This window comes from Equus przewalskii, chromosome 12 (genome assembly GCF_037783145.1).
Source record: "Equus przewalskii isolate Varuska chromosome 12, EquPr2, whole genome shotgun sequence".
Taxonomy (NCBI): domain Eukaryota; kingdom Metazoa; phylum Chordata; class Mammalia; order Perissodactyla; family Equidae; genus Equus; species Equus przewalskii.
In genome coordinates, this window is record NC_091842.1 from 26,548,060 (window position 1) to 26,571,472 (window position 23,413).

At 37.7% G+C, this 23,413-nt stretch overlaps 1 protein-coding gene across 2 annotated transcripts in view; it reads left to right on the top strand.

Moving 5' to 3' along the window:
- The window catches only part of MOSMO (modulator of smoothened), a 64,372-nt gene that overhangs the window by 36,030 nt on the left and 4,929 nt on the right, over nucleotides 1–23,413 (top strand). The window contains exons 1-2 of one of the 2 annotated variants that reach the window (XM_008541267.2): nucleotides 1,108–1,285; nucleotides 22,857–23,069. In XM_008541267.2, the coding sequence (XP_008539489.2) occupies nucleotides 1,252–1,285; nucleotides 22,857–23,069 (247 nt within the window). In that variant the 5' untranslated portion in view covers nucleotides 1,108–1,251. Of the gene's footprint in view, nucleotides 1–1,107; nucleotides 1,286–22,856; nucleotides 23,070–23,413 lie in introns of those variants that run through there. The other variant, XM_070568449.1, reaches the window with a different exon arrangement.

The following is a 23,413-nucleotide window of genomic DNA, read 5'->3' on the forward strand; positions in this document are numbered from 1 at the left end:
AGTTGTAGATCGATCTGGTTGTGCTATGTGGCAGACCACCTCAGCACGGCCTGATGAGCGGTGCCATGTCCGCTCCCAGGATCCAAACTGGCAAAACCCTAGGCCGCTGAAGCAGAGCACATGAACTTAACCACTTGGCCATGGGGCCGGCCCCTGTATGGCTTCTTATCGTGAATAGTTTGTTCACATTCTTTATCCATTTTTCAATTTTGCTGTTTGATTTCACATTGATTTGAAAGGATTCATTATATATAAAGAATATTATCCCTTCATGTGTATTGCACACAGGTTATCGTTTACCTTTAAATTACAATCGTGGTCTTTTTCTTTATAGGGTCTGACTTTGCATGTATAGATAGAAAGGTCTTCCCCATTCCAGAGACCACAGTCAACTAGAATATTTTCCTTTCTTTTTATTTTATGGTTTTAATTTTTATATCCATATGTTGTCTTATTTTGGTGCATGGTATTAAGTAGAAATCTATCCTAATTCTTTTCTAAATGGTAGGCCAATTATCCAAAACAATTTACTAAATAATCCATTCTTTCCATTGTTTTCTACTGCCATCTTATCTATACTTGGCCTGTTGAGATGTGTTTGATTCTGTTTTATTGATTGAAATATCTGTTTTGCAGCTAGAGAGTTCACCTTGGAAGTAAGCACTCTGTAGAAGTTTTGTTTTCAAACACTGACTTTAATTTTGGAAGTTAAAAGGAAAACCCCTGTTAAGCTAGAGTAAATGAAGTGGATTGAATTGGGTTCTGCTTGGGTGCCTTCTGTCACCGTTCTGCCTTGTGGTCTTTAAACAGCATACTTCATTTGTTCTCTGGGACAAGGTAATAGGTGCTCTTAAGCTATTATAAAGCTAGAGAGAGAACTATCCAAGAGAAATACCAGCACCAGACGCTTTACTTGATGATTTAAAATATTAAACTCCAGAAGAAAATAGTTTCAGTGTTTAAGAAACACCTTTCTTGCCAAACATAATTGGATGTTACTCTTTAGGTCTGATCATCTCTGTGTTTTTATCTTTTTCTTCCCCCTGAGGAAGATTAGCCCTGAACTAACATCTGTTGCCAATCTTCCTCTTTTTTTGCTTGATGAAGATTAACTCTGAGCTAACATCTCTGCCAGTCCTCCTCTGCTTTATTTTATATGTGAGTTGCCACCACAGCATGGCTGATGAGTGATATCCAAACCTGGGAACCCAGGCTGCAGAAGCAGAGCACACCGAACTTAACCACTGCACCATGGGGCCAGCCCAAGAAACAAAGACTATTGAAGGTAAACCTGTCTCTAAAGCAGGAGTTCTCAAAATATCTATAGCTCAAATCACAGACAGATGGCTAATTTCTTTAATATTTAAAGAGCCCTCACATTTCAGTAAGGGAAATACCAACAACTCAATTGAAAAAACAAAAGATATGAACAGATAGTTATAAAGATTCTACAAATGACCCTTAAAGTTGTTCAGCCTATCTGGTAAGAGAAATACAAATTAAAACTATAGTGAGATACCATTTTTCAATCATATTTGCAGAGATCAAAAAATTTGGTAAATATTTTATTGGTGAGGATGTGATGAACTAGGAATTAATTGCTAGTTGAGGGTAAATTAATATAACTTCCACGGAGAACAATTTGGCAATATCTAACAAAATTTTAAATGCGTATGTTCTTTAACCCATAAATTTAATTTCTAGGAATTTATTCTACAGATATAGTCTCGTATGTGAAATGCATTTTGGAGTAAATATAAGAGGCTATTCTTGCAGTATTGTTTGAAAGAGCAAAAGGCTGGAAATAATCTAATAAAGGGAAATACTGGAGTGTTCCCTCAGTAGAAAACTGTATAAATAAAGTATGTCATATCCATATGCTAGAATACTATAAAGTCCTTTAAAAAGAGTATGGCAGCTCTATTTATACTCATGTGTAAAGTTCTCCATAATATGTTATTAAGTAAAACAGCAAAGTGCAGACAATATCAGGTGTTGGCAAGAATATAGAGCAACTGGAACACACATACTGCTGGTGGAAAAGTGAATTGGTACAACCTCTTTGGAAAACAATTTGGTATTATCTAGTAAATTTGAAGATGCATATACCTTATGGCCTAGCAATTTTACTTGTTAATAGGTTCTAGAGGAAGTCTTGCTCATTTGCCCAGGAGACATGTAAAAACATGTTCATGGTACCATTTATAATCATGAAAACCAAATAACAGCAACAGCCTACTAGAAACAACTCAATTGTCTAGAGTAGAATAAATAAATTGTGGAGTACTATACAGCAATGAAAATGAATTATAGCTACATATAACAATTAGAATGAATTTTAAACAGTCATGTTGGGCAAGAAAAGTCATAAAAGAATATATAAAATGTTCTGTTCATATGAAGTTCAGAAACACAAAATTAAACAATTTGTTGTCTAGGCAAAAAAAATTGTAAGACTACAGGCAAGGGAATTAATAAGCAAAAAATCAAAGACAGTAATTACCTCAAGGGAGAGGAAAGGAATTAGGGAGAGCACATAGGCGATTGAAAAAGTAATGATAATTTTTTTTCTTAAACTGGCATGTGGGTACATGAGTGTTTGTTATGTCATGGATTTTTTAACCTTATGTATATTTTATAAATATTCTTTTATACTTACTAATTATTTAATAAAAATAATTGTGGAAAAGCAAGATGTAGAACATTATATATAATTTGTTTCCATAACTGTATGGATCTTTTTTTAAATAAAGAATACACACTTGTGTGTATGCATGCTTTATTCCTATAAAGATACACAAGAAACTGGTAGCTGTGGTTGTTGCTTCAAGGGAAGGGAACTGGGTAATTGGAGGCCAGTCGTTGAAGAGAAGTTTACTTATCGCTCTACACCACACCCTCCTGTACCTTTTGAATTTTTGTAGCAAATGTATATTGTAATGTATTCAAATCTTTGTTTAAAAAAAAATGTGCCCAGGAAAAAAGAAGGAAAGTTATTTATCATTTATGAGAGATGGCTGGAGAAATTCTAGTATTTCTAACCTTGGTGACTTTGCAAGTTTTGCCAAACCATATATGAAATAAAAGGAATACACATTTTTGTTGACTAGGTACTTCACCTCTCATGCCAGTTTTTCCTTAAAGGTTAAATTCCATGGAATATGGATAAAAGCTATTCTACTCTTAGCCCTTATCCAAAGCCTCACTAACTTTACTTTTCTTTGTATTGCTTAGTGAAGAATCTCTGAAGTTTTCCTCAAGTGTTTTTAACATCTTTTTTAATTCCCTTCGTATCTCAACTCTTAGTAAACACTACCTGCGCTTATATTAGAATAGTGCTATGCAGTTTGGATACATATATAGCTCACCAAAATGTCTATTCAGGCCCTGCCTTTGATAGGAAGCAAAAGTCAAACTTTGTATTCCTACCTTGAATAATTTAGAAATAGAATCTACTAATTGAACACTTCTCTTTTTTTTCAAGACTGTTCACAAGTATTTTTTCCACATGTTTTAGGGGAATAATTTGGGTCTTATTATTTAATTAAAATTACTTAAACATGGGGGCTGGCCCGCTTGCCTAGTGGTTAAGTTCATGTGCTCCAGTTCGATGGCCCAGGGTTCGCTGGTTTGGATCCTTGGCGCAAAACTATACACTGCTCATCAAGTCATGTTGTGGTGGCCTCTTACATACAAAATGGAGGAAGATGGGCACAGATGTTAGCTCAGGGACGATCTTCCTCAAGCAAAAAGAGGAAGATTGGCAACAGATGTTAGCTCAGGGCTAATCTTCCTCACCAAAAACGAAAAAATTATTTGTCAAACATGTCAAAGGCATTTATCTTCATTAAATGCTAAATCCGTTCTATTTCATAAAGATGCATTCGTTATCTCTAGTATAAGTGATTAAAGCTGTACAAATGTACCTGTATTTAGCAGACTCATACATTCTCTTACCAAATATAAGACGCCAGCCTTCTGAAAAGTCTCACCTTCTCCTTGATTGTTTTTGAGACAGAACAAGTCTGGTTGGCCTCTGTACAACATCCTATTTTAGTGTAGTACTAGTGGGTACTGCCAGGCATTGATGCTATTTCCACTGGGTAGCATGACATCTGTTGGTCACTTTAGTCAACATCACTGCTGCTTCTGAGTACTGCTGCTCCACCAGGCACCACTACTGCATCCTCTAAGTTAAATGTTGACATACTGGTATTCTCCAAATGATGGGGTATTGAGTTAGGTACATTGTGTTCTACTGAAATGGGAGAATTATTTCCATTTTATGTTACATCCTGACTAGAGCAGTACCACAACAGTATTGCCACTTCCACCAGTATCTTAGGGACTTTTAATAGAACTGGCTCTATTTTTTTCCCCATAACCTTTGCATCCTCCTTGGGCTTAGATACAAATCCACTAGAGGCAAATACAAGGGGCACATGCATTACTCAGAATCACTCCTCTGTGATGCGTGTTAAAGGCTTTATTACCAGATTAGATTTGCCTTGTAGACTTTTTCTTCTGTTAGAGTAAATTCTATCCCACAACAATCCTCAGTCTTTAATGCAAATAAACTTCTTGAAGAAGAGTGCCCCTTGGAACTCAAATCACAAAATTTCCATCCTCTATCAGGTCTTATAATGAAAAATGAGTCAGTAGGTATTAATCATAGCAGAAGTTGAAAATTGTACTCACCTTAACCTTTAGCCAGCACTTCAGGGTGAAAAAGAAATGACTTGCTGTCATGACTTTCTTATATGCCTACATCTTTCACCCGAGGAGGAGGAGTTAGGCTGCCTTACTGAATTGAACATTACGCAGCATGGCATTGGATCATACCAAACCCTGATGCTGTTTGCAGATTTCTCCAGACCGTAGTCCAAAAAGAGCAGTAAACCTAAAGGAATTAAATTTGGTTCTTTGGGAATTTGGGATGGTATCCCTTCTTTCATAGAGGTGACAAAAGTAAGGCTGTGTACTCTGTGCTAGACGTTGTAGCTTTGCCTGGGAGCCCTCTCCTCTTGGGGAGTAGGCTTGGCTAGTCCCGTTTCTAAAGCCTTTATTTTCACAAATGTAGCCCATTTTCTGGGACATTACCTACATTAGCACCTGCAACTGAGGCCCGAGTGCAGACATTATCAATTCTGTAGTCTTTTTTTCTTCTTCAAATCTCTGTTGCTGCTTCCTTCTCCTCCTTTCAAATTAGACAGACAAAAAATTTTGAGGGTCTCTATATTTACATTTTGCTATAAATGTCCCAGGAACCAGTATATTCCCCAAGACACATCTCAGCTAACAGTTGACCAGATATGGTAAAGATACATTTCTGATTCTATTGTAGGGATATCTTTGGGCCGTGAAGTAAATGAGAACATTATCAGGATTTCTAATTATTATCTGGATATGTCACTAAAATGTAACATATTTTGCTGGCTTATTGAAATAAATATTTCTATTTTCTCCTGTTTCCTCTTAAGCAGAGAATTAACTAGTGTCAGTGGTCTAGGAACACTACTGTTTAAATGATCCCTACCTTAAAATGAAAAATAATTAACTACTCCCTAATTTATCTTATATTTTGGAGGAAGAGAATAATGTGATAAAATGTGGCTTATTAAACCATAAGCACAAAAATTATATGGAACAGTTGATTCACTATTCATTCAATTAATATTTACTGAGGGCATTTCCCTGATGATTGTTTATGTGGAGCACCTTTTCATGTACCTGTTAGCCATTTGTATGTCTTCTCTGGAAGAATATCTATTCAGATCCTTTGCCCCCTCCCCCTTTTTTGGTAGCACACTCTTTGACTTTGCCCATTTTTTAATTAGATTGTTTAGTTTTTCGCTGTTGAGTTGTATGAGTTCCTTATATATTTTAGATATTAACCCCTTATCAGATAGATGGTTTACAAATATTTTCTGCCATTCCATAGGTTGCCTTTTCATTTTTTGATGGTTTCCTTTGCTGTGCAGAGGCTTTTTAGTTTGACATAGTCCCACTTGTTTTTGTTTTTGTTGCCTGTGCGTTGGTGTCATATCTAAAAAATCATTAAGACCAATGTCAAGGAGCTTTTTCACTGTTTTCTGCTTGGAGTTTTGCAGTTTCAGATCTTTAAGTCGTTAATCCATTTTGAGTTAATTTTTGTGAGTGGTGTAAGATAGGAGTCCAGTTTCATTCTTTTGCATGTGGTGATCCAGTTTTCCCAGCATCATTTATTGAAGAGACTGTCCTTTCCCCCATTGTATGTTCTAGGTGCCCTTGTCAAAGATTAGTTACATGAGTTTATTTCTGGGCTCCTGATTCTGTTCTATTAGTCTATGTGTCTCTTTTATGCCAGTACCATTCTGTTTTGATAACTGTAGCTTTGCAATATAGTTTGAAATCAGGAAGTGTGATGCCTCCAGCTTTGTTCTTTCTCAAGATTGCTTTCTCTATTGGGGTCTTTTGTGGTTTCACATGAATTTTAGGATTTTTTTTCTATTTATGTGAAAAATGCCATTAGAATTTTGGTACAGATTGCATTAAATCTGTAGGTCACTTTGGATTGTAGAGAAATTTTAACAATATTAATTCTTCCTAATCAGGGAAATGCAAATCAAAACCACAATGAGATAGACATCACCTCACGCTTGTTAGGACAGCTGTTATCAAAAAGATGAGATAAATGTTGGAGAGGATGTAGAGAAAAAGGAAGCCTTGTACACTCTTGGTGAGAATGTAAAATGCTATAGCCTCCATGTAGATTCCTCAAAAAATTAAAAATAGAGCTATCATATGATCTGGTAATCCCACCTCTGATTGTATATCCAAAGGAAATGAAATCAGTATTTTGAAGAATTAGCTGCACACTCATGTTCATTGCAGCATTATTCACAATAGCCAAGATATGGAAACAACGTGAGGGTCCATCAACAGATAAATGGTTAAAGAAAATGTGATGTGTATGTACAATGGAGTATTATTCAGTCATAAACAAAGAAGGAAATGCTGGCATTTGGGATAAGACAGATGAACCTGGGGGATGTTATGCTATGTAAAATAAGCCAGACAGAGAAAAACAAATACTATCTGGTGTCACTTATATGTGGAATCTTAAAAAAAAAAAAAAAAAAAAAAGTTGAACTCATAGAAACCAAGCAGAATGCTGATTGCCAGGAGCTGGGGGTGGTGAAAATGGGGAGATGTTGATCAAAGGGTACAAATTTTCGTTTGTAAGATGAATAAGTTCTGAAGATCTAATGTACAGCATGGTGACTATGGTTTATAATACTTGAGATTTGCTAAGAGAGTAGATCTTAAGCATTCTCACCATACACAAAAAATGTTAATTATGTGAGGTGACCAATGTGGTAATTAACTTGATTGTGATAATCATTTCACAATATATATATATGTCAGATCATCACATTTTACACTTTAAATATGTACAATTTTATTTGTCAGTCATACCTTAATAGAGCTGGGAAAAAATATATTGAGGACACATTATATGTAAGGTACAATACTAAGCATTGGCTATATATCGGTAAATAACATAGACACAGACCACACACTGAGCTTAGAGTCTAGCAGGTAAAAGAGACAATAAACAAAGAAACCATGAAAATAAACATAATTTTCATAAGTGCTGTGAAAGGAGAAGTGTAGTTTACTGTGGGCCTATAAAAGGAAGAAAGTACTAGGGAAATCTTCCCTAAGAAAATGATGCTTAAACTAAGATGAAAGGAACTGCAAGAGTTAGCAAGAAATGATGCTGCGTGCAGTGCATACAAAAGGAATAACGTGCAAAGGCCTGAAGTAGGAAAAAGTCCAGTGCACTTAGGAACTAAAGAAAATCAGTGGGGCTAAGTATCAAGCAAGAGAAGAGACTGAGAAGAGAGATACACCTGAAGAAACAGGCATAGTCCAGGTCCTAGAGGACCTGGTAGGCCATGTGAGGGATTTTGGTCTTCATCCTAAGAATGCTGAGAAGCCATTTAAGGGTTTAAGACAGTGTGACAAAAATCAGATTTGCATTTTAAAAACAGATACTCTGCATTGCAAAGAAGAAAGGATCGAAAGGGACAAGAATTGAGTGATGAGAATTGATAATGACTTAGATTGTAATGTTGCAGGTAGAGATGGAAAGAAGAGGATAGATTTTTATGCTTAGGAGGTAGATTCCACTTGGCTTAGTGATTTTGGGGTGGAGAGTTCTAGGAATTAGAAGAGGAAGGAGGTTAAGAATGGTTTGAGCAGGTGTATGAGTAGTGGTGACATTGAGTAGGACACCAGAGAAAGCCAGTTTGGGAGGGAAGATGAATTCATTTTTGTGTTTGTTGAGCTCAAGATGCCTGTGAGGCATCTAAGTGGAAATACTAAGTAAGCAGTAATATATAGGAATCTGGAGCTTAAAAGAGGGGCCGGCCCCATGTAGGCCTAGGGGTTAAGTTCAGCGCACTCTGCCTCAGCAACCAGGGTCTGCAGGTTTGGACCCTGGGCATGGACCTATGCCACCCATCAGCCATGCTGTGGTGGCAACCCACTTATAAAGTGGAGGAAGATTGGCAACAGATGTTAGCTCAGGGCTAATCTTCCTCAGCAAAAGAGAAAAAGCAATGTCTTAGCTAGAGATAAATTTGTGAGTCATTGGCTTATAGGTCATAAGTGAATCTGTGAACCTAGTTGAGATTGCCTAGAAAGAATTTGGAGTGAGATGAAAGAGGTGGTTTGAGAATAAACTTGAAGAACTCATTGGTGATGTTCTGTATAATTTTTGTTATGACAGGCTTGGGTTTTATAAGAATTGTACTTCATAATAACTTTCGTTGTTTTAACTGAGGCTTTCTGTTGTGAAATAGTAACCTTTCTCTTGCCAGATAGATTTGTCATCTCTTTATTATTTTTTGTATATTATCTATTATTTATTCAGACAGTGAATAGACTTTCAATTAATTGATCTTTTAAAGGTAATGCAGTTGATATCGTCTAAGCATCTGGGTTAGACAGTGAGCTTTGTCTAAATAAGGAACGAAGAACTATTCTTACTGTATATTTGTCTTTTAAATGGTTGAGGTGATATGATTTTTAGCTGTCTTCCCAGACATAATAAGGAAAATTGAATACTCCTTGGCAGTGTTTTTCTGTGAGCCATGGGGTATCTCCTTATAGAGAGCTTTAAAAATAAAATGTATTACTCTGGTAACCCGTCTGATGTAGTATCTGGTTGCCTTGGTCTCAGCTTGGTTTAGGATGGTGGGGTGTATGCCCCCTCTGCCTCTAGTCACAGAAGGCAGGATAAGAAATTGATAAGTTGGATTCTGCCAAAATTTAAAACATTCGTCCTTCAAAAGCCATTGTTAAGAAAATTTAAAGGCAAGACTGAAGGAGAAATATCTGTAAAACACATGTCAGATAATGGACTTGTATTCAGAATATATAAAGAGCTCTTATAAGACAAAGAACTTGATTTTTTAAAAGTAGGCAAAAGATGAGAACAGACCAAAGATGGCAAATAAGCACATGAAAATATGTTCTACATCATTACATAGGAAAGGACAAATTAAAACCGCAATAAGAGACCTCTACATACCCACCTCTGCATTTTAGATTGACTAAAACTAAAAAGACTGATAATACGAAGTGTTGGTGAGTATGGGGAGCAGCTGGAATTTTCATATATTGCTCGTGGGAAGGCAAAATGGTACAGCCACTTTAGAAAAGAGTTTGGTATTTTCTTAAAGACTTAAACATACACTTATCATATGACCTAGCATTTTCACTCCTAGGTATTAACACAGGAAGAATGAAAGTGTGTTATATTAGTCAGGATTCTCTAGATTATGGAAGCTAAGAAGTCCCATGATCTGCTTTCTGCAGGCTTGGAGATCCAGGAAAATCAGTGATGTAATTCAGTCCGAGTCTAAAGGTCTGAGAACCAGGGGATGTGATGGTGTAAATTTCAATCCGAGGGCAGAAGAATAGGACCTGAGATATCCAGCTCAAGCAGTGAGGCAGGAGAAAAAGGGGTGAATTTCTCCTCCCTCTGCCTATTCTATTCAGGCTCTCAACGGACTGGATAATGCCCACCTGCACCATCACACATGTCTACGTGAAATCCTGTACACAAGTGTTTATAGCAGCTTTATTCATAATAGCAAACAGTATGTGATTCTATTTATATGAAATTCTACAAGAAGCAAAACTATAGTAATAGCAGGTCTGTCTGGGGAGCTTGGGGAGGGAATTGATCGCAAAGGAATATGGGGGAATGTTTTGTAGTGGTGTGCATATTTTGTATCATGACTGAGATGGCTGTACACATATGTCAAAACTCATTGAATTGTACACATGATGATGAATTTTGGGGCGGCCGGGTGGTACAGTGGTTAAGTGCGCACGTTCCACTTCAGCGTCCCAGGGTTCGCTGGTTCGGATGCCGGGTGCAGACATGGCACCACTTGGCAAAAGCCATGCTGTGGTTGGTGTCCCACGTATAAACTAGGGGAAGATGGGCAGGGATGTTAGCTCAGGGCCAGGATTCCTCAGAAAAGAGGATTGGCAGTAGTTAGCTCAAGGCTAATCTTCCTTAAAAAAAAAAAAATGAATTTTATTGTATCTAAATTATACCTCAGTAAAGCTAATTTAAACAATTGTAAAGAGTTATCAGGAACCCTTTAGGAAATACTTCATTTGTAAAATGGGGCAAGAGACCTAAAGAAGTGAAGTTTCTTTGCTCAAAATTATGTGATTAATGTGCCTGTGGATAGAGTACCTATCTCCAGATTCCTAGTCTTGTGAGGTTGCCCAGTTCTCTTGGGATTAAATCACATCCTGGTGTGTATTGTGCTTTTAAATGTTCTGTGAGTGTGCATCTTGGCTCTGGAAATACACAGACCATGTGTATGTATATATTATAAGCTATGGAAATATAGCAATGATGTCTGTGTTCTTCTTCATACTTCCCACAATGTATTGCACAGAACGTGTGCTCAGTATTTGCTGTGAATGAAAGTTTAGCGTAGCACGCCGTGGCTACCAAGACTTGGACAGAAAAGTCAGGATTATCTCTTGGCATAGTGCCAGGCTTCTCAAGGTCAGCAGAGACCTTCTCTAATGTATGGATTTCCTAGACCACCATCTCTTTGCTTAGGAGATCACAGCTACGATAAATGTCAGCTAATTAATGAGAGATTGATTTTGTATATTTCTGTGAAAGCTCAGATAGTGTTTTCTGATGTTGAAAATTGGGGGAGATGTCACTTTACATTTTCAAACTGAAACCAAAAATAACTACAGTAGGAACACAAGCTCCCCTTAAAGATTAAATGGAAGAGCAGTTGTCAGAATCAGAACTTTTGTCTTTCTTCAAAGCTCTCCACTCTTAAATCCATCCTATTCTGTAATTGAGGGACCATGCTAATGGCACAGAATACTCATCTCAATCTTAAACTTCTTTCCTCACATTTGCAAGACTCTAAACTTTTGATTCATTTTTAAATAATTCAATAGATCTACATAAAATGAACACAGATTTATGATTTTTTTTCATCTAAGCCCAAGAAAGCAAGGAACTGAAAGGTACCATGAGAGAACAATAAATTTAAGAGGAAGATGGAATCCCACGGATTGGGTTTCCTTTCTTAAAGTACATACCTCTAGTGAAATAGCAGTATATCATTTAATAATGTTTAATATTTGTCAAGTTCTTACTGTGTAGCAGGCATTCGTTCTAGGTGCTTTACATACATTCCCTAATTGAAACCCTGGGTTTTAGTCCCAGCACTGCTAGTTGCTTTGTATCCTTGGATTTATCACTTAACTTCTCCCGGCCTCAGTATTCTCCAAACCCTAACTTGGGGAGGTTAGGACAGATGATCTCTGAGATCCCTTCTAGTTCTAAATTCCCTATTTTATGACTACTTTTGGGCAGGAGTTTTACATGATTGAGAACCATTCTGTCTGCTGCATTGCTTGTTTACTTCTTGATCATTGTCCATTGGTTTTTTTCTTTAATTGGGTTCATAATAGTTTACAACATTGTGAAATTTAAGTTGTGCATTGTCGCTTGCCAACACCATATAAATGCTCCTTTTCAACCCTTTTCCCAACCCCCAGTCCCCTTCCCTCGGTAACCACTGATCTGTTCTCTTTGTCCGTATGTTTATCTTCCACATATAGGTGAAATCATCTGGTTTTTGTCTTTGTCCATCTGGCTTATTGCACTTAACATAATACTCTCCAGGTCCATCCAAGTTGTTGTGAAGGGGAGGATTTTGTCCTTTTTTATGGCTGTGTAGTATTCCATTGTATATATATACCACATCTTCTTTATCCAGTCATTAGTCAATGGGCACTTGGGTTGCCTCCGTGTCTTGGCTATTGTGAATAATGCTACAATATATATAGGGGTGCATAAGTCACTTTGAGTTGTTGATTTCAAGTTCTTTGGATAGATACCCAGTAGTGGGATAGCTGGGTCATAGGGTGTTTCTATTTTTAGTTTTTTGAAGAATCTCCATACTGTTTTCCATAGTGGCTGCACCAGTTTGCATTCCCGCCAGCAGTGTACGAGGGTTCCCTTTTCTCCACAACTTCTCCAACATTTGTTATTTTTTGTGTTAGTGATTATAGCCATTTTAACGGATGTAAGGTGGTATCTTAGTAGTTTTGATTTGCATTTCCCTGGTGATTAGTGATGTTGAACATCTTTTCATATGCCTGTTGGCCATCTGTATATCTTCTTTGGAGAAATGTCTGTTCGTTTCCTCTCATTGGCAAACCTTTTCAGCGATTTGAAGGCTGTGGAGTTGTTATTAATGTTCAGCCTTTTCATCAAAATCTTTTGCAAATTATTCTGCAGTACTTTTTTGGCCACAAAAACTACTTGATGTACAAAATTTGTTTGATTTTATTCCGTTTACCAGTATTACCTGTCTTATACCAGCTCATTTCTACATGTAAAACATGGAGACTATTAGGTGAAATAAATGTTAAGATGTTAAACTTGGTTTCTTCTGCCAAATCAATCAGGGAAAAAACAGTAAGTATCCCAATATGATCTATTGAATTCCTCCATGGGAGTTTCTCATGATACTGAATTGAATTGAAATGGAATAGAAAATATAGACATAGTAATTTAAATTCCATTTTAGTTCTCTACCTGATTTACTTTAATCTCTTTTGCATTCTCTAATTTCTTTTAGATCCAGAGCATGTGCTTAAATTCATACATGATTGAAAGATTTCACAGCGGGTAATATAAATGCAATTAATACATTTTATTTAAATTTAATGTATAATACTCCATAAACATTTTGAAATTTTAAAATAGAAAGCAAATGTTTTCTGGGTTTTTTAAGGTCAGAATTGTATGAATTTATCTACATTCAGATAAGGTAGAATAAAAAGTACAAGGGTTCTCAACCGCACTCTACCTCCAATCCTACTTAGTCAGATTAGGCCATTCTTAGCACTGTGACAAATATTCTTCCACATATTTTTCATACATTGTATGGAGAGTTTAAACATTGTGGTGAGCTTTTTTGTTATGACTTCCTTGCACATTATATGTTAAGAGCATCAGTGATTGGGAGAGTAGTAGTGAGAACAGATTCTGGTACCGTATTGTACTTGTCAAGTACAGCTGACTTTAAAATAGAAATTCACTGCTAGTTTATGTTTAACATCTTTATAGAATTAGATCCAAGGCCAGTTTATAGAGCAAGAGCTGATAGAATAAGCTAAAATGAGAGGACAGTGTTGGGTATCTCAGTGTTGGGTATGATTTAGTCAACTATAAAATGAGATATGACCTCTGAACTACAGTCCCACTTAGAAACAGCTGGTAATAGTTGTATTTTAAATTGTGATAGAACAGCCAATAGGGAAAAGAAAATCAAACTAAAAAAGAAGCTTAATGATCATTTTTTATTTACTTTGTATCTAACAAAACCTTTTGTGATTTCATTCTATTAGCAAAGCATTCTCAATCCCAATGTTCCCAGCATTGCTGTTCCTATAAGATCTGTTCCCAGAGCTCTTATTTCAATGTCATTCAATCATTGGCTGACTACTTAATTAACGGAACAGAGACTTCAGAGGCCACACGCAGTAACGAATACAAACCTTATAGCACTATTTCGGGAAAGTCAGTAAACAAACAGTAACAACAAACCCTGGGAAAGGGAGGAATATGATTTCCATAGTTGTCACATTGTATTGTTTTAAACTTCCAATTTGCAACTAAAACTTACAAGACATAAAGAAACAGGGAAGTATGGCCTATAGAAGAGAAAAATACACACAGTGGAAACTGCCCCCGAGGAAGCCCAGACATTGGGTTTATTAGACAAAAAGTTTAATTCAGCTATTACAAATATGTTCCAAAAAGTAAAGGATGTATAAAGGATGTATAAAAAAATAAACCATCTATAAAGAATTAAATGAAAGTAAGAAAACAATGTCTCGCTACGTAGAGAATATCTAAAAAGAGAAATTGTAAAAAGAAAGTAGAAATTCTAGGGTTTAAAAGTACAATAACTGAAATTAGTTAAAAATTAGTAATAGAAATAAGAATTGGCAGAAGAAAGTATCAACTGACTTGAAGCCCAGTCCATTGAAATTAGCTAATCTGAAGAACACACAGAAAAAATAAAAATGAACAGAGCATGAGAGACCCGTGGGATGTGATCAGGTATTTCAACATACACATAATGGCAGTCCCAGAAGGAGACGAGAGAAAGGAGCAAAAAGAACATTTGAACAAATGACTGAAATCTCTCCAAATATGATGAAAAACTTTAATCTGCATGTTGAAGAATCTCACATTCCAAGTAGGATAGATTCGATCCATACCTAGACACATCATAGCCCAACAGTCAAAAACCAAAGACATAAAGAGAATCTTTTTTTTTTTTCCCAAGGAAGATTAGCCCTGAGCTAACATCTGCTGCCAATCCTCCTCTTTTTGCTGAGGAAGACTGACCCTGAGCTAACATCCGTGCCCATCCTCCTCTACTTTATATGTGGGATGCCTACCACAGCGTAGCTTGCCAAGCGGTGCCATGTCCACACCCAGGATCCGAACCGGCAAACCCTGGGCCGCTGAAGTGGAACGTAAGCACTTAACTGCTCTGCCACCTCACTGGCCCCATAAAGAGAATCTTAAAACAGCAGGAAAAAAGTGAATCCTCGTGTATGTAGGATCCTCAATGCTATTAACAACTGACTTCTCATCAGAATCCATGAGGCCAGTGAGCGGTGGGATGAAATATTCCAAATGCTGCAAGAAATGGACTATCAACCAGGAATTCTGTATCCAGCAAAACTATCCTTTAGAGACAAAGGAGAAATTAAGACATTCTAAGATAAAAGCTGAGATAAATCTGTCACTAAGAAATACTGAAAGGCTCTTCAGACTGAAATAAGAATGCTAGGCAGTATTTCAAATCCACACAAAGAATTAGAGCACCAGTAAAGGTAACTACATAGGTGAATATAAAAGTCAGTAAACATGTATCTTTGTTTGTAGCTCTTTTGTCTTTTAAATAAAGCAGTAATTATAAAACTGTGTTGATGGGCTTATAATGTATAAAGATGTAATTTGCACGATAATAGTACAAAAGGAAGGGAGGGAATGGACGGATAGTGGAGCAAAGTTTTGGTATACTATTGAAATTAAATTGGTAAGTCTAACCTGTTGAGTTTCTTTTGAGATAAAATTCATAATTTTTTAAAGTCTACAATTCAGTGAGTTTTCGTATATTCACCATGTTGTGCAACCATCACCAATATCTAGTTCCAGAATATTTGGAAAAGAAAGAAAAACCCCATACTTCCCAAATCCTCCTCCACATTCCCTGGCATCCACTAATCTTTCTGTCTCTGGATTTACCTATTCTGGATATTTCATATAAATGGAATAATACAATATGTAGCCTTTTGTATCTGGCTTCTTTCACTTAGCATAGCGTTTTCAAGGTTCATCTGTGTTGTAGTGTATACCAGTACTACTTTTTTTTTTTTTTTTTTTCCACTGAGAAAGATTTGCCCTCAGCTCACATCTGTTGCTAATCTTCTTTTCGCTTGAGGAAGATTCGCCCTGAGCTAACATCTATGCCAGTCTTCCTCTGTTTTGTATGTAGGTTGCTGCCACAGCATGGCCACCAACAAGTGGGTAGGTCTATGCCTGGGAACTGAACCCAGGCTGCCGAAGTAGAGCACACTGAACTTAACCATTAGGCCACGTGGCTGGCCCCCTACTTCATTTTTTTAAATTCCTGAATACTATTCCATTGTCTGGATTGTGGTTATCAATAGATGGACATTTGGATTTCCACTTTTTTGCTATTATGAATAATGCTGCCATGAACATTCATGTACAAGCTTTTGTGTAAAGATATGTATTCTGTTTCAACCCCAACTGAGTGTACTGTATTACAGTTCAATTCTGACACTAATCACCTGCAGTTAGCACAGACCCCACAAGTTAAGGGCTCAGTCCTTCACAAGACTGACCCTAATTCAGACACTGCCACAATTTCAAGAGGGCCCCCAGGCTACCCACACTTCTGACCAACTGGCTGCAAATTTTGGGGTTCCCACGACCCCCTCATGTTCAATAAAGAGAATTGCAGTGCTTTGATAGGAGCCGTGGAAGCACAGAGGACAAGCACTCAACCCAGAATGGGGGGGGGGGGGGTAAGAGCTTGTCAAGGAAGACTTCCCCAAAGTAACCTCTAAGCTGTGAATGGAATTTTGAGTCATAGGTAGAGCCAGGAGAAGTTTGGAAGAGTAGGTTAGCCTGAGGGAACAGCATATATAAAGGCCTGATTTGTGTGTATGTTATGTATATATGGAGAGGTATATATACGATATAAGAATTTGAGCATCAGGTATGAAAAGAAAAAGCAGAAGCAATATCATCCAGACCTTTGTAGGCCGTTTGGAATTAGAGGAGACTGTGTGTAGAAGAAAAATCAGATCCAATAAAGATCCCTAAAGAACAATAAATTTTAATGAATGACAGAGAAAAAAGTGTGGGAAAAGAAGGAGAAACTAAGAAGCATGAGGAAAATGAATAGAACATGGAAGGAGTCACCAAAACCAAAGGAAATGTGTTTGAAGAAGTTCTATCAGATGCTGCTAAAATGTTAAGAAAAGGACTTAGAAATATCCATTAGAGTCAGCAATGTGGAGTGGGTGAGCCGGGCAAGAGCTGTTTCAGGGGCTTAGTTGGGGCAAAAGTCAAACTGCAGTAGACTGCAGAGTGAATGAGACTCAGGAAGTGGAGACAGGAAATCTTGACAAGGCTAGGGGGCAGCGGAGGCTAGGCAGAGCAGACAAGCACAAGCAGGAGGGAGGATGACTTGGCATAGTAGGATCGTTTTGTTATGATAAGGGAGACGTAAGCACATTCAAACAATTTTACAATCCAGAAGAGAAAGAAAATGGTAAATTAGGCAAAATCCCAAAGAAAGTGAGAGGGAATAGGATCCCAAACACAGGAAGGAGGATCAATAGGATGAAAGAATGAATGTGTGCAGAAAAGTTCGTAAGTTTTAATGGTGGACAATTGAGAAGTTGCTGTTTGGCGGCCCGTTTTTTTCTGAGAAGTAGTAGACGTGGGCACCTGCTGACTCTCAGAGACGTGGTGGTTGGTTCTCTGTTTAAGGAGAGTGCAACAGACTTGGGATAGCCACAGCAGAGAATGAGGAAGCGCTGAATTAGGGAAACCTAATTGGTTTCTGGATGGTAGTGATTTGTCCTGAGATTGAAACTTAGAAATTTGCAGAGGCACAGGGGCACTCTGATAGATGATTTTCTGTATCTGTATTCAGCAGCTTGGAGGTAAGTATAGGAAGGGAGAGATTTATATTGAATCAGGGTTATGGTCTTTGCCAGGTGGGTGCAATGAAAGGCTAGAAGTTAGGTGGTAATATGATGGATCAAGGACTCTAGGCTGGATAGGGAAAGCAGGGAGGACAATAGGAAGATGATGGATTGGGAGAAAATAGGGGTCAGTGACAGGAAGTGCTGTGGAGTTTTAGAGCAGGTAGAAGTAATGGGAGGGCACACTTGCTATAGTGGACACTAGTGACTGGCCTAAACCTATTATGTTACTCAGGTTTTCAGACACTGTCCATGTGTGGTTCATTAAGGTTCCTTGCTTTATCTGTTCACTCCTTTTGGCCAGTTCACTATTTATAAGCACCTATGTTTTAAGGTAGAACTCAGAAATCATAGCTGATAAAAATCATCACCACTATCAGTGCTTCTGGAGGAAAAAATTAAATATGTAAAGTTTTTAAGTTACCTATAGGCTATTCTTTTCTGTGCTTGTGCTTTTACTCATTTAAAGTATGAGCTGCCAGGTATGACTTACACAGGGAGATATGCATCACTGCCTACATTAGAACCCTCTTCCCATCCCCTCCTATCCTCCGTCCCTCCGAATTCTCCTAAATTTCCTCAGCCAACCTGTCACTAAAACATGATACTCCACAATTTCAGTTAAGTTGGAATGTTGTCCCTTACTTAAATACAGATGCTCTTGGGAGGGGCAATATTAATATGTTAACCCTTTATCAATCATTAAGACATTTGTGGTAAAGCGTTTGGTCTGTATTACCAGTAAGCTACTTTGCTAAGATGAGATTTCTACATCCCCAGGGAGGAAGTAGAGTAAGAGATCCATGTCACTGGTGGGGATTGGGCAGGCCAGATCACAATACCTAGAGCTGACAGGAGAGTCCCATGAGAGGAAGAGAACATTGTGAGTAGGAAGAAAATTTAACTGGGAGATGGGAGAAGGCAATAGCAAATGTTAATTTCACCATTTTTGCTGAGGTTCAACCCTGTATAGGAAAATCCTCTCTATGGCCAAGTTGCCAGCACTTCACATGATTTCCTCTGACAGATTCTGGTAGGCGTGTATGCCCCTCTGCTTTACCTCCCTGTGTTTCAGATTTTCTGTGACACAGCTTTTACATCCTCATTGTGGCAGCAGATATGCTCAGACTGGCTGTGCTAAATCATTTCAACAGTGTCTGGATCTGTAGATGATGAGTGTCAAAAGCCTTTTAGTTAAAATCCTCCAGTTAACGGGGTAAGACTCATTATAACTTCCTTTTGTGTGTTATGATGCACAGATGAGATACTGAGAGGCATGTGGGATGCTATAGTTCCTAGTTTGATTTCCTTTTTCCTATTGTGTCTGTCTTTTATTTGGGTGGATTGGTTACCTAGGAAACCGCTCCAGGGTAAAGATGGATTGGGTGTTTGGGGAATGGAATTACAGGCCCCTTCTAGAAGCAGAAGACCTGTTGGATAAAACAAAAATTAGTGAATGGCTGAGCTTGTGCTTAATTAGTGTGCTTCAGGGAGATCACACTGAGTAAGACACTACAGGAGAACCTATTTAATGCAGCGTGATTTTAAATTTAGCTTGTTTCTAATTCATTTAAATTCACCAAATACTTATTAATTTGTGCTTTGTGCCTACTGCTGCAGGCCATTCTGGGGGTTTCCAATGAAGTAGAAGGTTCAGTTCCCTCCTGAAAAGCTCATTTTCTGTTTGGGGTAAAAAGAATCTACCTTAAAATCAAGTGGACGATTGTGTGATACACAACTATAGGTATTCAGAGAATGTGGAGGATGTAAAAGATCTTGGCTAGTTGATGTGAGTGATGGATTTGAACCTATAGGTAGGAGATAATTCTTTGAGGTAAAAGAGGAAATTTAAAGACCTGGTGAAAGTTTGTACTAACAGTACCTGAATTTACAAGATTTAATAGTAGCAGTACAATTACCTTTGCAGATCCCTCCCCCCAGACAGCTTATAGAAATTGTGTGACTATGATATAAATTGTTGACCTAGACTCTTACTCAAAACATGGATTTTAGCAAAAATGTTGACCAACCACTGTTTGCACTAGCCCTTGTATAATTTTTTTCTTCTTCTTCTTGCCAAAGACCCCCTAGAACTTGGTTGTGTATTCTAGTTGCAAGTGCCTCTAGTTGAGGCATGTGGGATGCCGCCTCAGCATGGCTTGATCAGCGGTGCCATGTCCACGCCCAGGATCTGAACCAGTGAAACTCTGGGCCACCGAAGCGGAGTGGGCAAACATAACCACTCAGCCATGGGGCCAGCCCCCCTTGTATAGTTTTTTTAAGGAAAGTCTGTTTTCACTGAAAGTGACAGAGTATTAGTTTTGGAATCTCTGACCACTACAATGCTGAGCATACAAGAGACATTCAATAAAATATATGTGAATTGATTTTCTTATATACAGTGTACCTTCTGGTTGTCAGTTAACATAAGCTTTCTTTTCTTCCAGAATATAACTGCTGAATATTTGGTCTTGATTTGTGGTGATAAAGACTTTTGTAAATATAGGAGCATAACTCTTCTTTTAAAGCTGCACATCTGTCAGGTTATTTCCAAATGTCAGGTTTGCAGAAAGTATAGCTATAGTTTTCATTTTCTTACTGGTTCTATTTGTATTTATTTGGTGTGGTATGCCAGTCAGGAGAGGAGGAAAAAGCAATCCTACTCAGAAAGCTTAACAATCTACAGGCACAGAAGGTTAAGTTAAATTTGAGTCCTAATGCTCCTTGCTATGTCCATAAACGGAAAGCAAGAAAGGCAACCTAAGGATACTCAGAAATATTTTGGAGAGATATTTTAGTTATGATTTACTGAACCTACAGTTTTAAATACTTGCCAGCAAAAAAAAAAAAATAATAATTCTCAAATGTAAGTCTAAGTCCAGTAGCTATATAGAATTACCAGTGAAACTTTGTATTTTAAATTAAGTCATGAGGAAAGTTGCTGCTATAATCAGAATGCACAATATTGCATTTTGTCAGATGGTCTTTCATTGCCTGTTGTCTGTTCTTATTGCAGTTACAGCTTGTATAAATGGGATAGTGACTACAGAGGGTAATTTGTTAGAGGTCTTTTGCTGAATGATGAGGAGTAGTTTCCTGTTAGACGTTCTTGAGCATTGCTGTGAATGCCTTCTTTATTTCCAAACTTATAATAAAATGCCTTATCATTATAAAACATCCCTCTTCCCCAAGTTTTCTCTCCAAGGAAGCTTTTTAGTGTTTCAAATTAAGAACAATTATGTAACTCCGTAGTGTCTACTTACCCCTACCCTCTCCCCTTTTCTGGTTTCAAGCAATTACCATGATACTTTAAAGGTTAGCAGTTGAGTGTCCAAAACTTTGAACTGATTTACTTTTCTTTGGCCTGTGAAATCACTCAGCTCCAAGCAGCAGCTAGAAGGAGGGATAGTGTGTGGCCTTATTGTGAAGATTTGCTCGCTTTCTGTCCCTCTCCCACCCCCCATCTGCCTCCATTCTGCTGAGGATGATTCCATAATTATAATGCTGTTTGCACCTATATGGAGATCACAAGATGGGTCTAATTATTAGATGATTCGATAGAAAAAGGTACACCTTGTTTATCTGAGTTTTCTTCTTCCATTCTACCTAAAGAGTTATCGTCAGGGTTAGCATTAAAGGAAACAATGACTTGATTTTGAGAGAACTAATTTTTCGCTTCAATTTCTAAAAATGCATCAATGGCTAGACACAAGTTGCAGGAAAGCCCCCTCTCTCCAACTGCCCCCCCTACCCACACATACATCCATATACACAGACCCAGCCCTGGTCTGTCTCTCCCACCAAGGCACAGCTTCCCAGAATGCCCCAAGGAATTTCAGTGACTATCCTCAGAAAAGGCGCTGATGTTCACAGCGAGTGCTGTGATTTTGAGGTTAATGTCTTGTTGTTGTTGTTCATACTGAGACAATGATTAAGACCAAAAAAAGATGCAGAAATATATTGTCTTTTCAGTGGCTCCAGAAATTTGTTTTCTTGTACTTTTGGCAACTGTTTTCCATTTGCAGGTGCTCTTAAAGAGGGAAACAAGTTTTTACTCAAAGTAACATTTTAATTGTTCTTCTTAGGGGGGAAGAGGATAAAACAATTAGTCTTTCACCTTCCTTATCTAGGTTTTCTCTACCAAATACGATATAGGGGTTCCTTGGGTTTGACATAAAAGCATGTTTATGTAAAAATAGCACTTGATGTTTTACAAAAATTACTTTCATAGTATTTAAATGGGAGAGGGGGCACTTTAAAAATTACCACTAATGCCTTCATGCTCCTCTGCTGAAGCATGCTAGTGATGGTTTGGCAATGTAAACACTTGTACATTGTACAAAAATTGAGCTTACCAAATGGGGGGAACCTACTATTTTTTCCAACATTTTCTTGATTTTAATGGCAAAGTACCTATATTGTAATATTCTCAGAGATTTTAACTTTAATCAAATATATTGGTTCTAGTATTTAATCCATTATTTAATGGTATTTATATATTATGATTAGACATATTTCAAGTTTGCCTCAATTTCCTGAAAAATGTTTTTCGATTCTGCCAAAATAAAATAATATATATTGAGTCTTAGATCTGGGAAGAGAAAACTTCCAGTTCTTTCTGCTGGTATGTAAGCTCAGCAAGAGCAGGAACTTCATCTATCTTGTTCACTGTTACTTCCCTGGAGTCTAGAACAGTGCCTGACACAAGTACTCAGTATCTGTTTAATGAATGAACTGCCTTTCATGGCTTTTGTGGGTTTCGTTTGTTTTTTTTTAAACAAGTTCACTTTGTATGTTGAGCCGAGTATTATTACATTGTGACTACGGCAGAATGCTGAGGAGTAGGACTCAGTGGAATTAAGTGCTTGAATGACCCACATGGAGAGAAATAAGATTTAAGGATGAAAGGGGGTTGGTAGGAATATTCCCTGGGTACGCCAAACCCACTAAAATAGTCCCACCTTTCATCCCCACAGGAGCACTCACTGTGGGCCTTGTGCGACAGTGTCAAACAATCCATGGACGAGACCGGACGTGCATCCCACCTCGGCTTCCCCCAGAGTGGGTCACCACACTGTTTTTTATCATCATGGGAATCATTTCATTGACTGTCACATGTGGTTTGCTGGTGGCTTCCCACTGGCGAAGAGAAGCTACAAAATATGCTCGATGGATAGCATTCACTGGAAGTAAGTAACCTGTGCTTACTAAATTTATAGAGAAGGCACGCACACTGGTATTTTTATGAAGATAATCAAGAATCGGTAATAAGGACTCCATAATCACCGAAGAGCACCACTTGGCGTACGACCGTCAGACTCTAGGCAGTCCCATCAGCTCTTCAGAATTCTCACCACAAGACCAGGACATCCAAACCCTTAATTCCTTTGTATGAAATGCTGTTTTAATGAATTTTGTTTTTGCTCACATTGTGACATAAGTGTTCCAGGTCTGTGACTCAGAGCTACAACTAACTTGAGTCTTTTCTCTTCTTGAAGGTGTTCATATCTTCTATCAAATAAAGATAAATCTA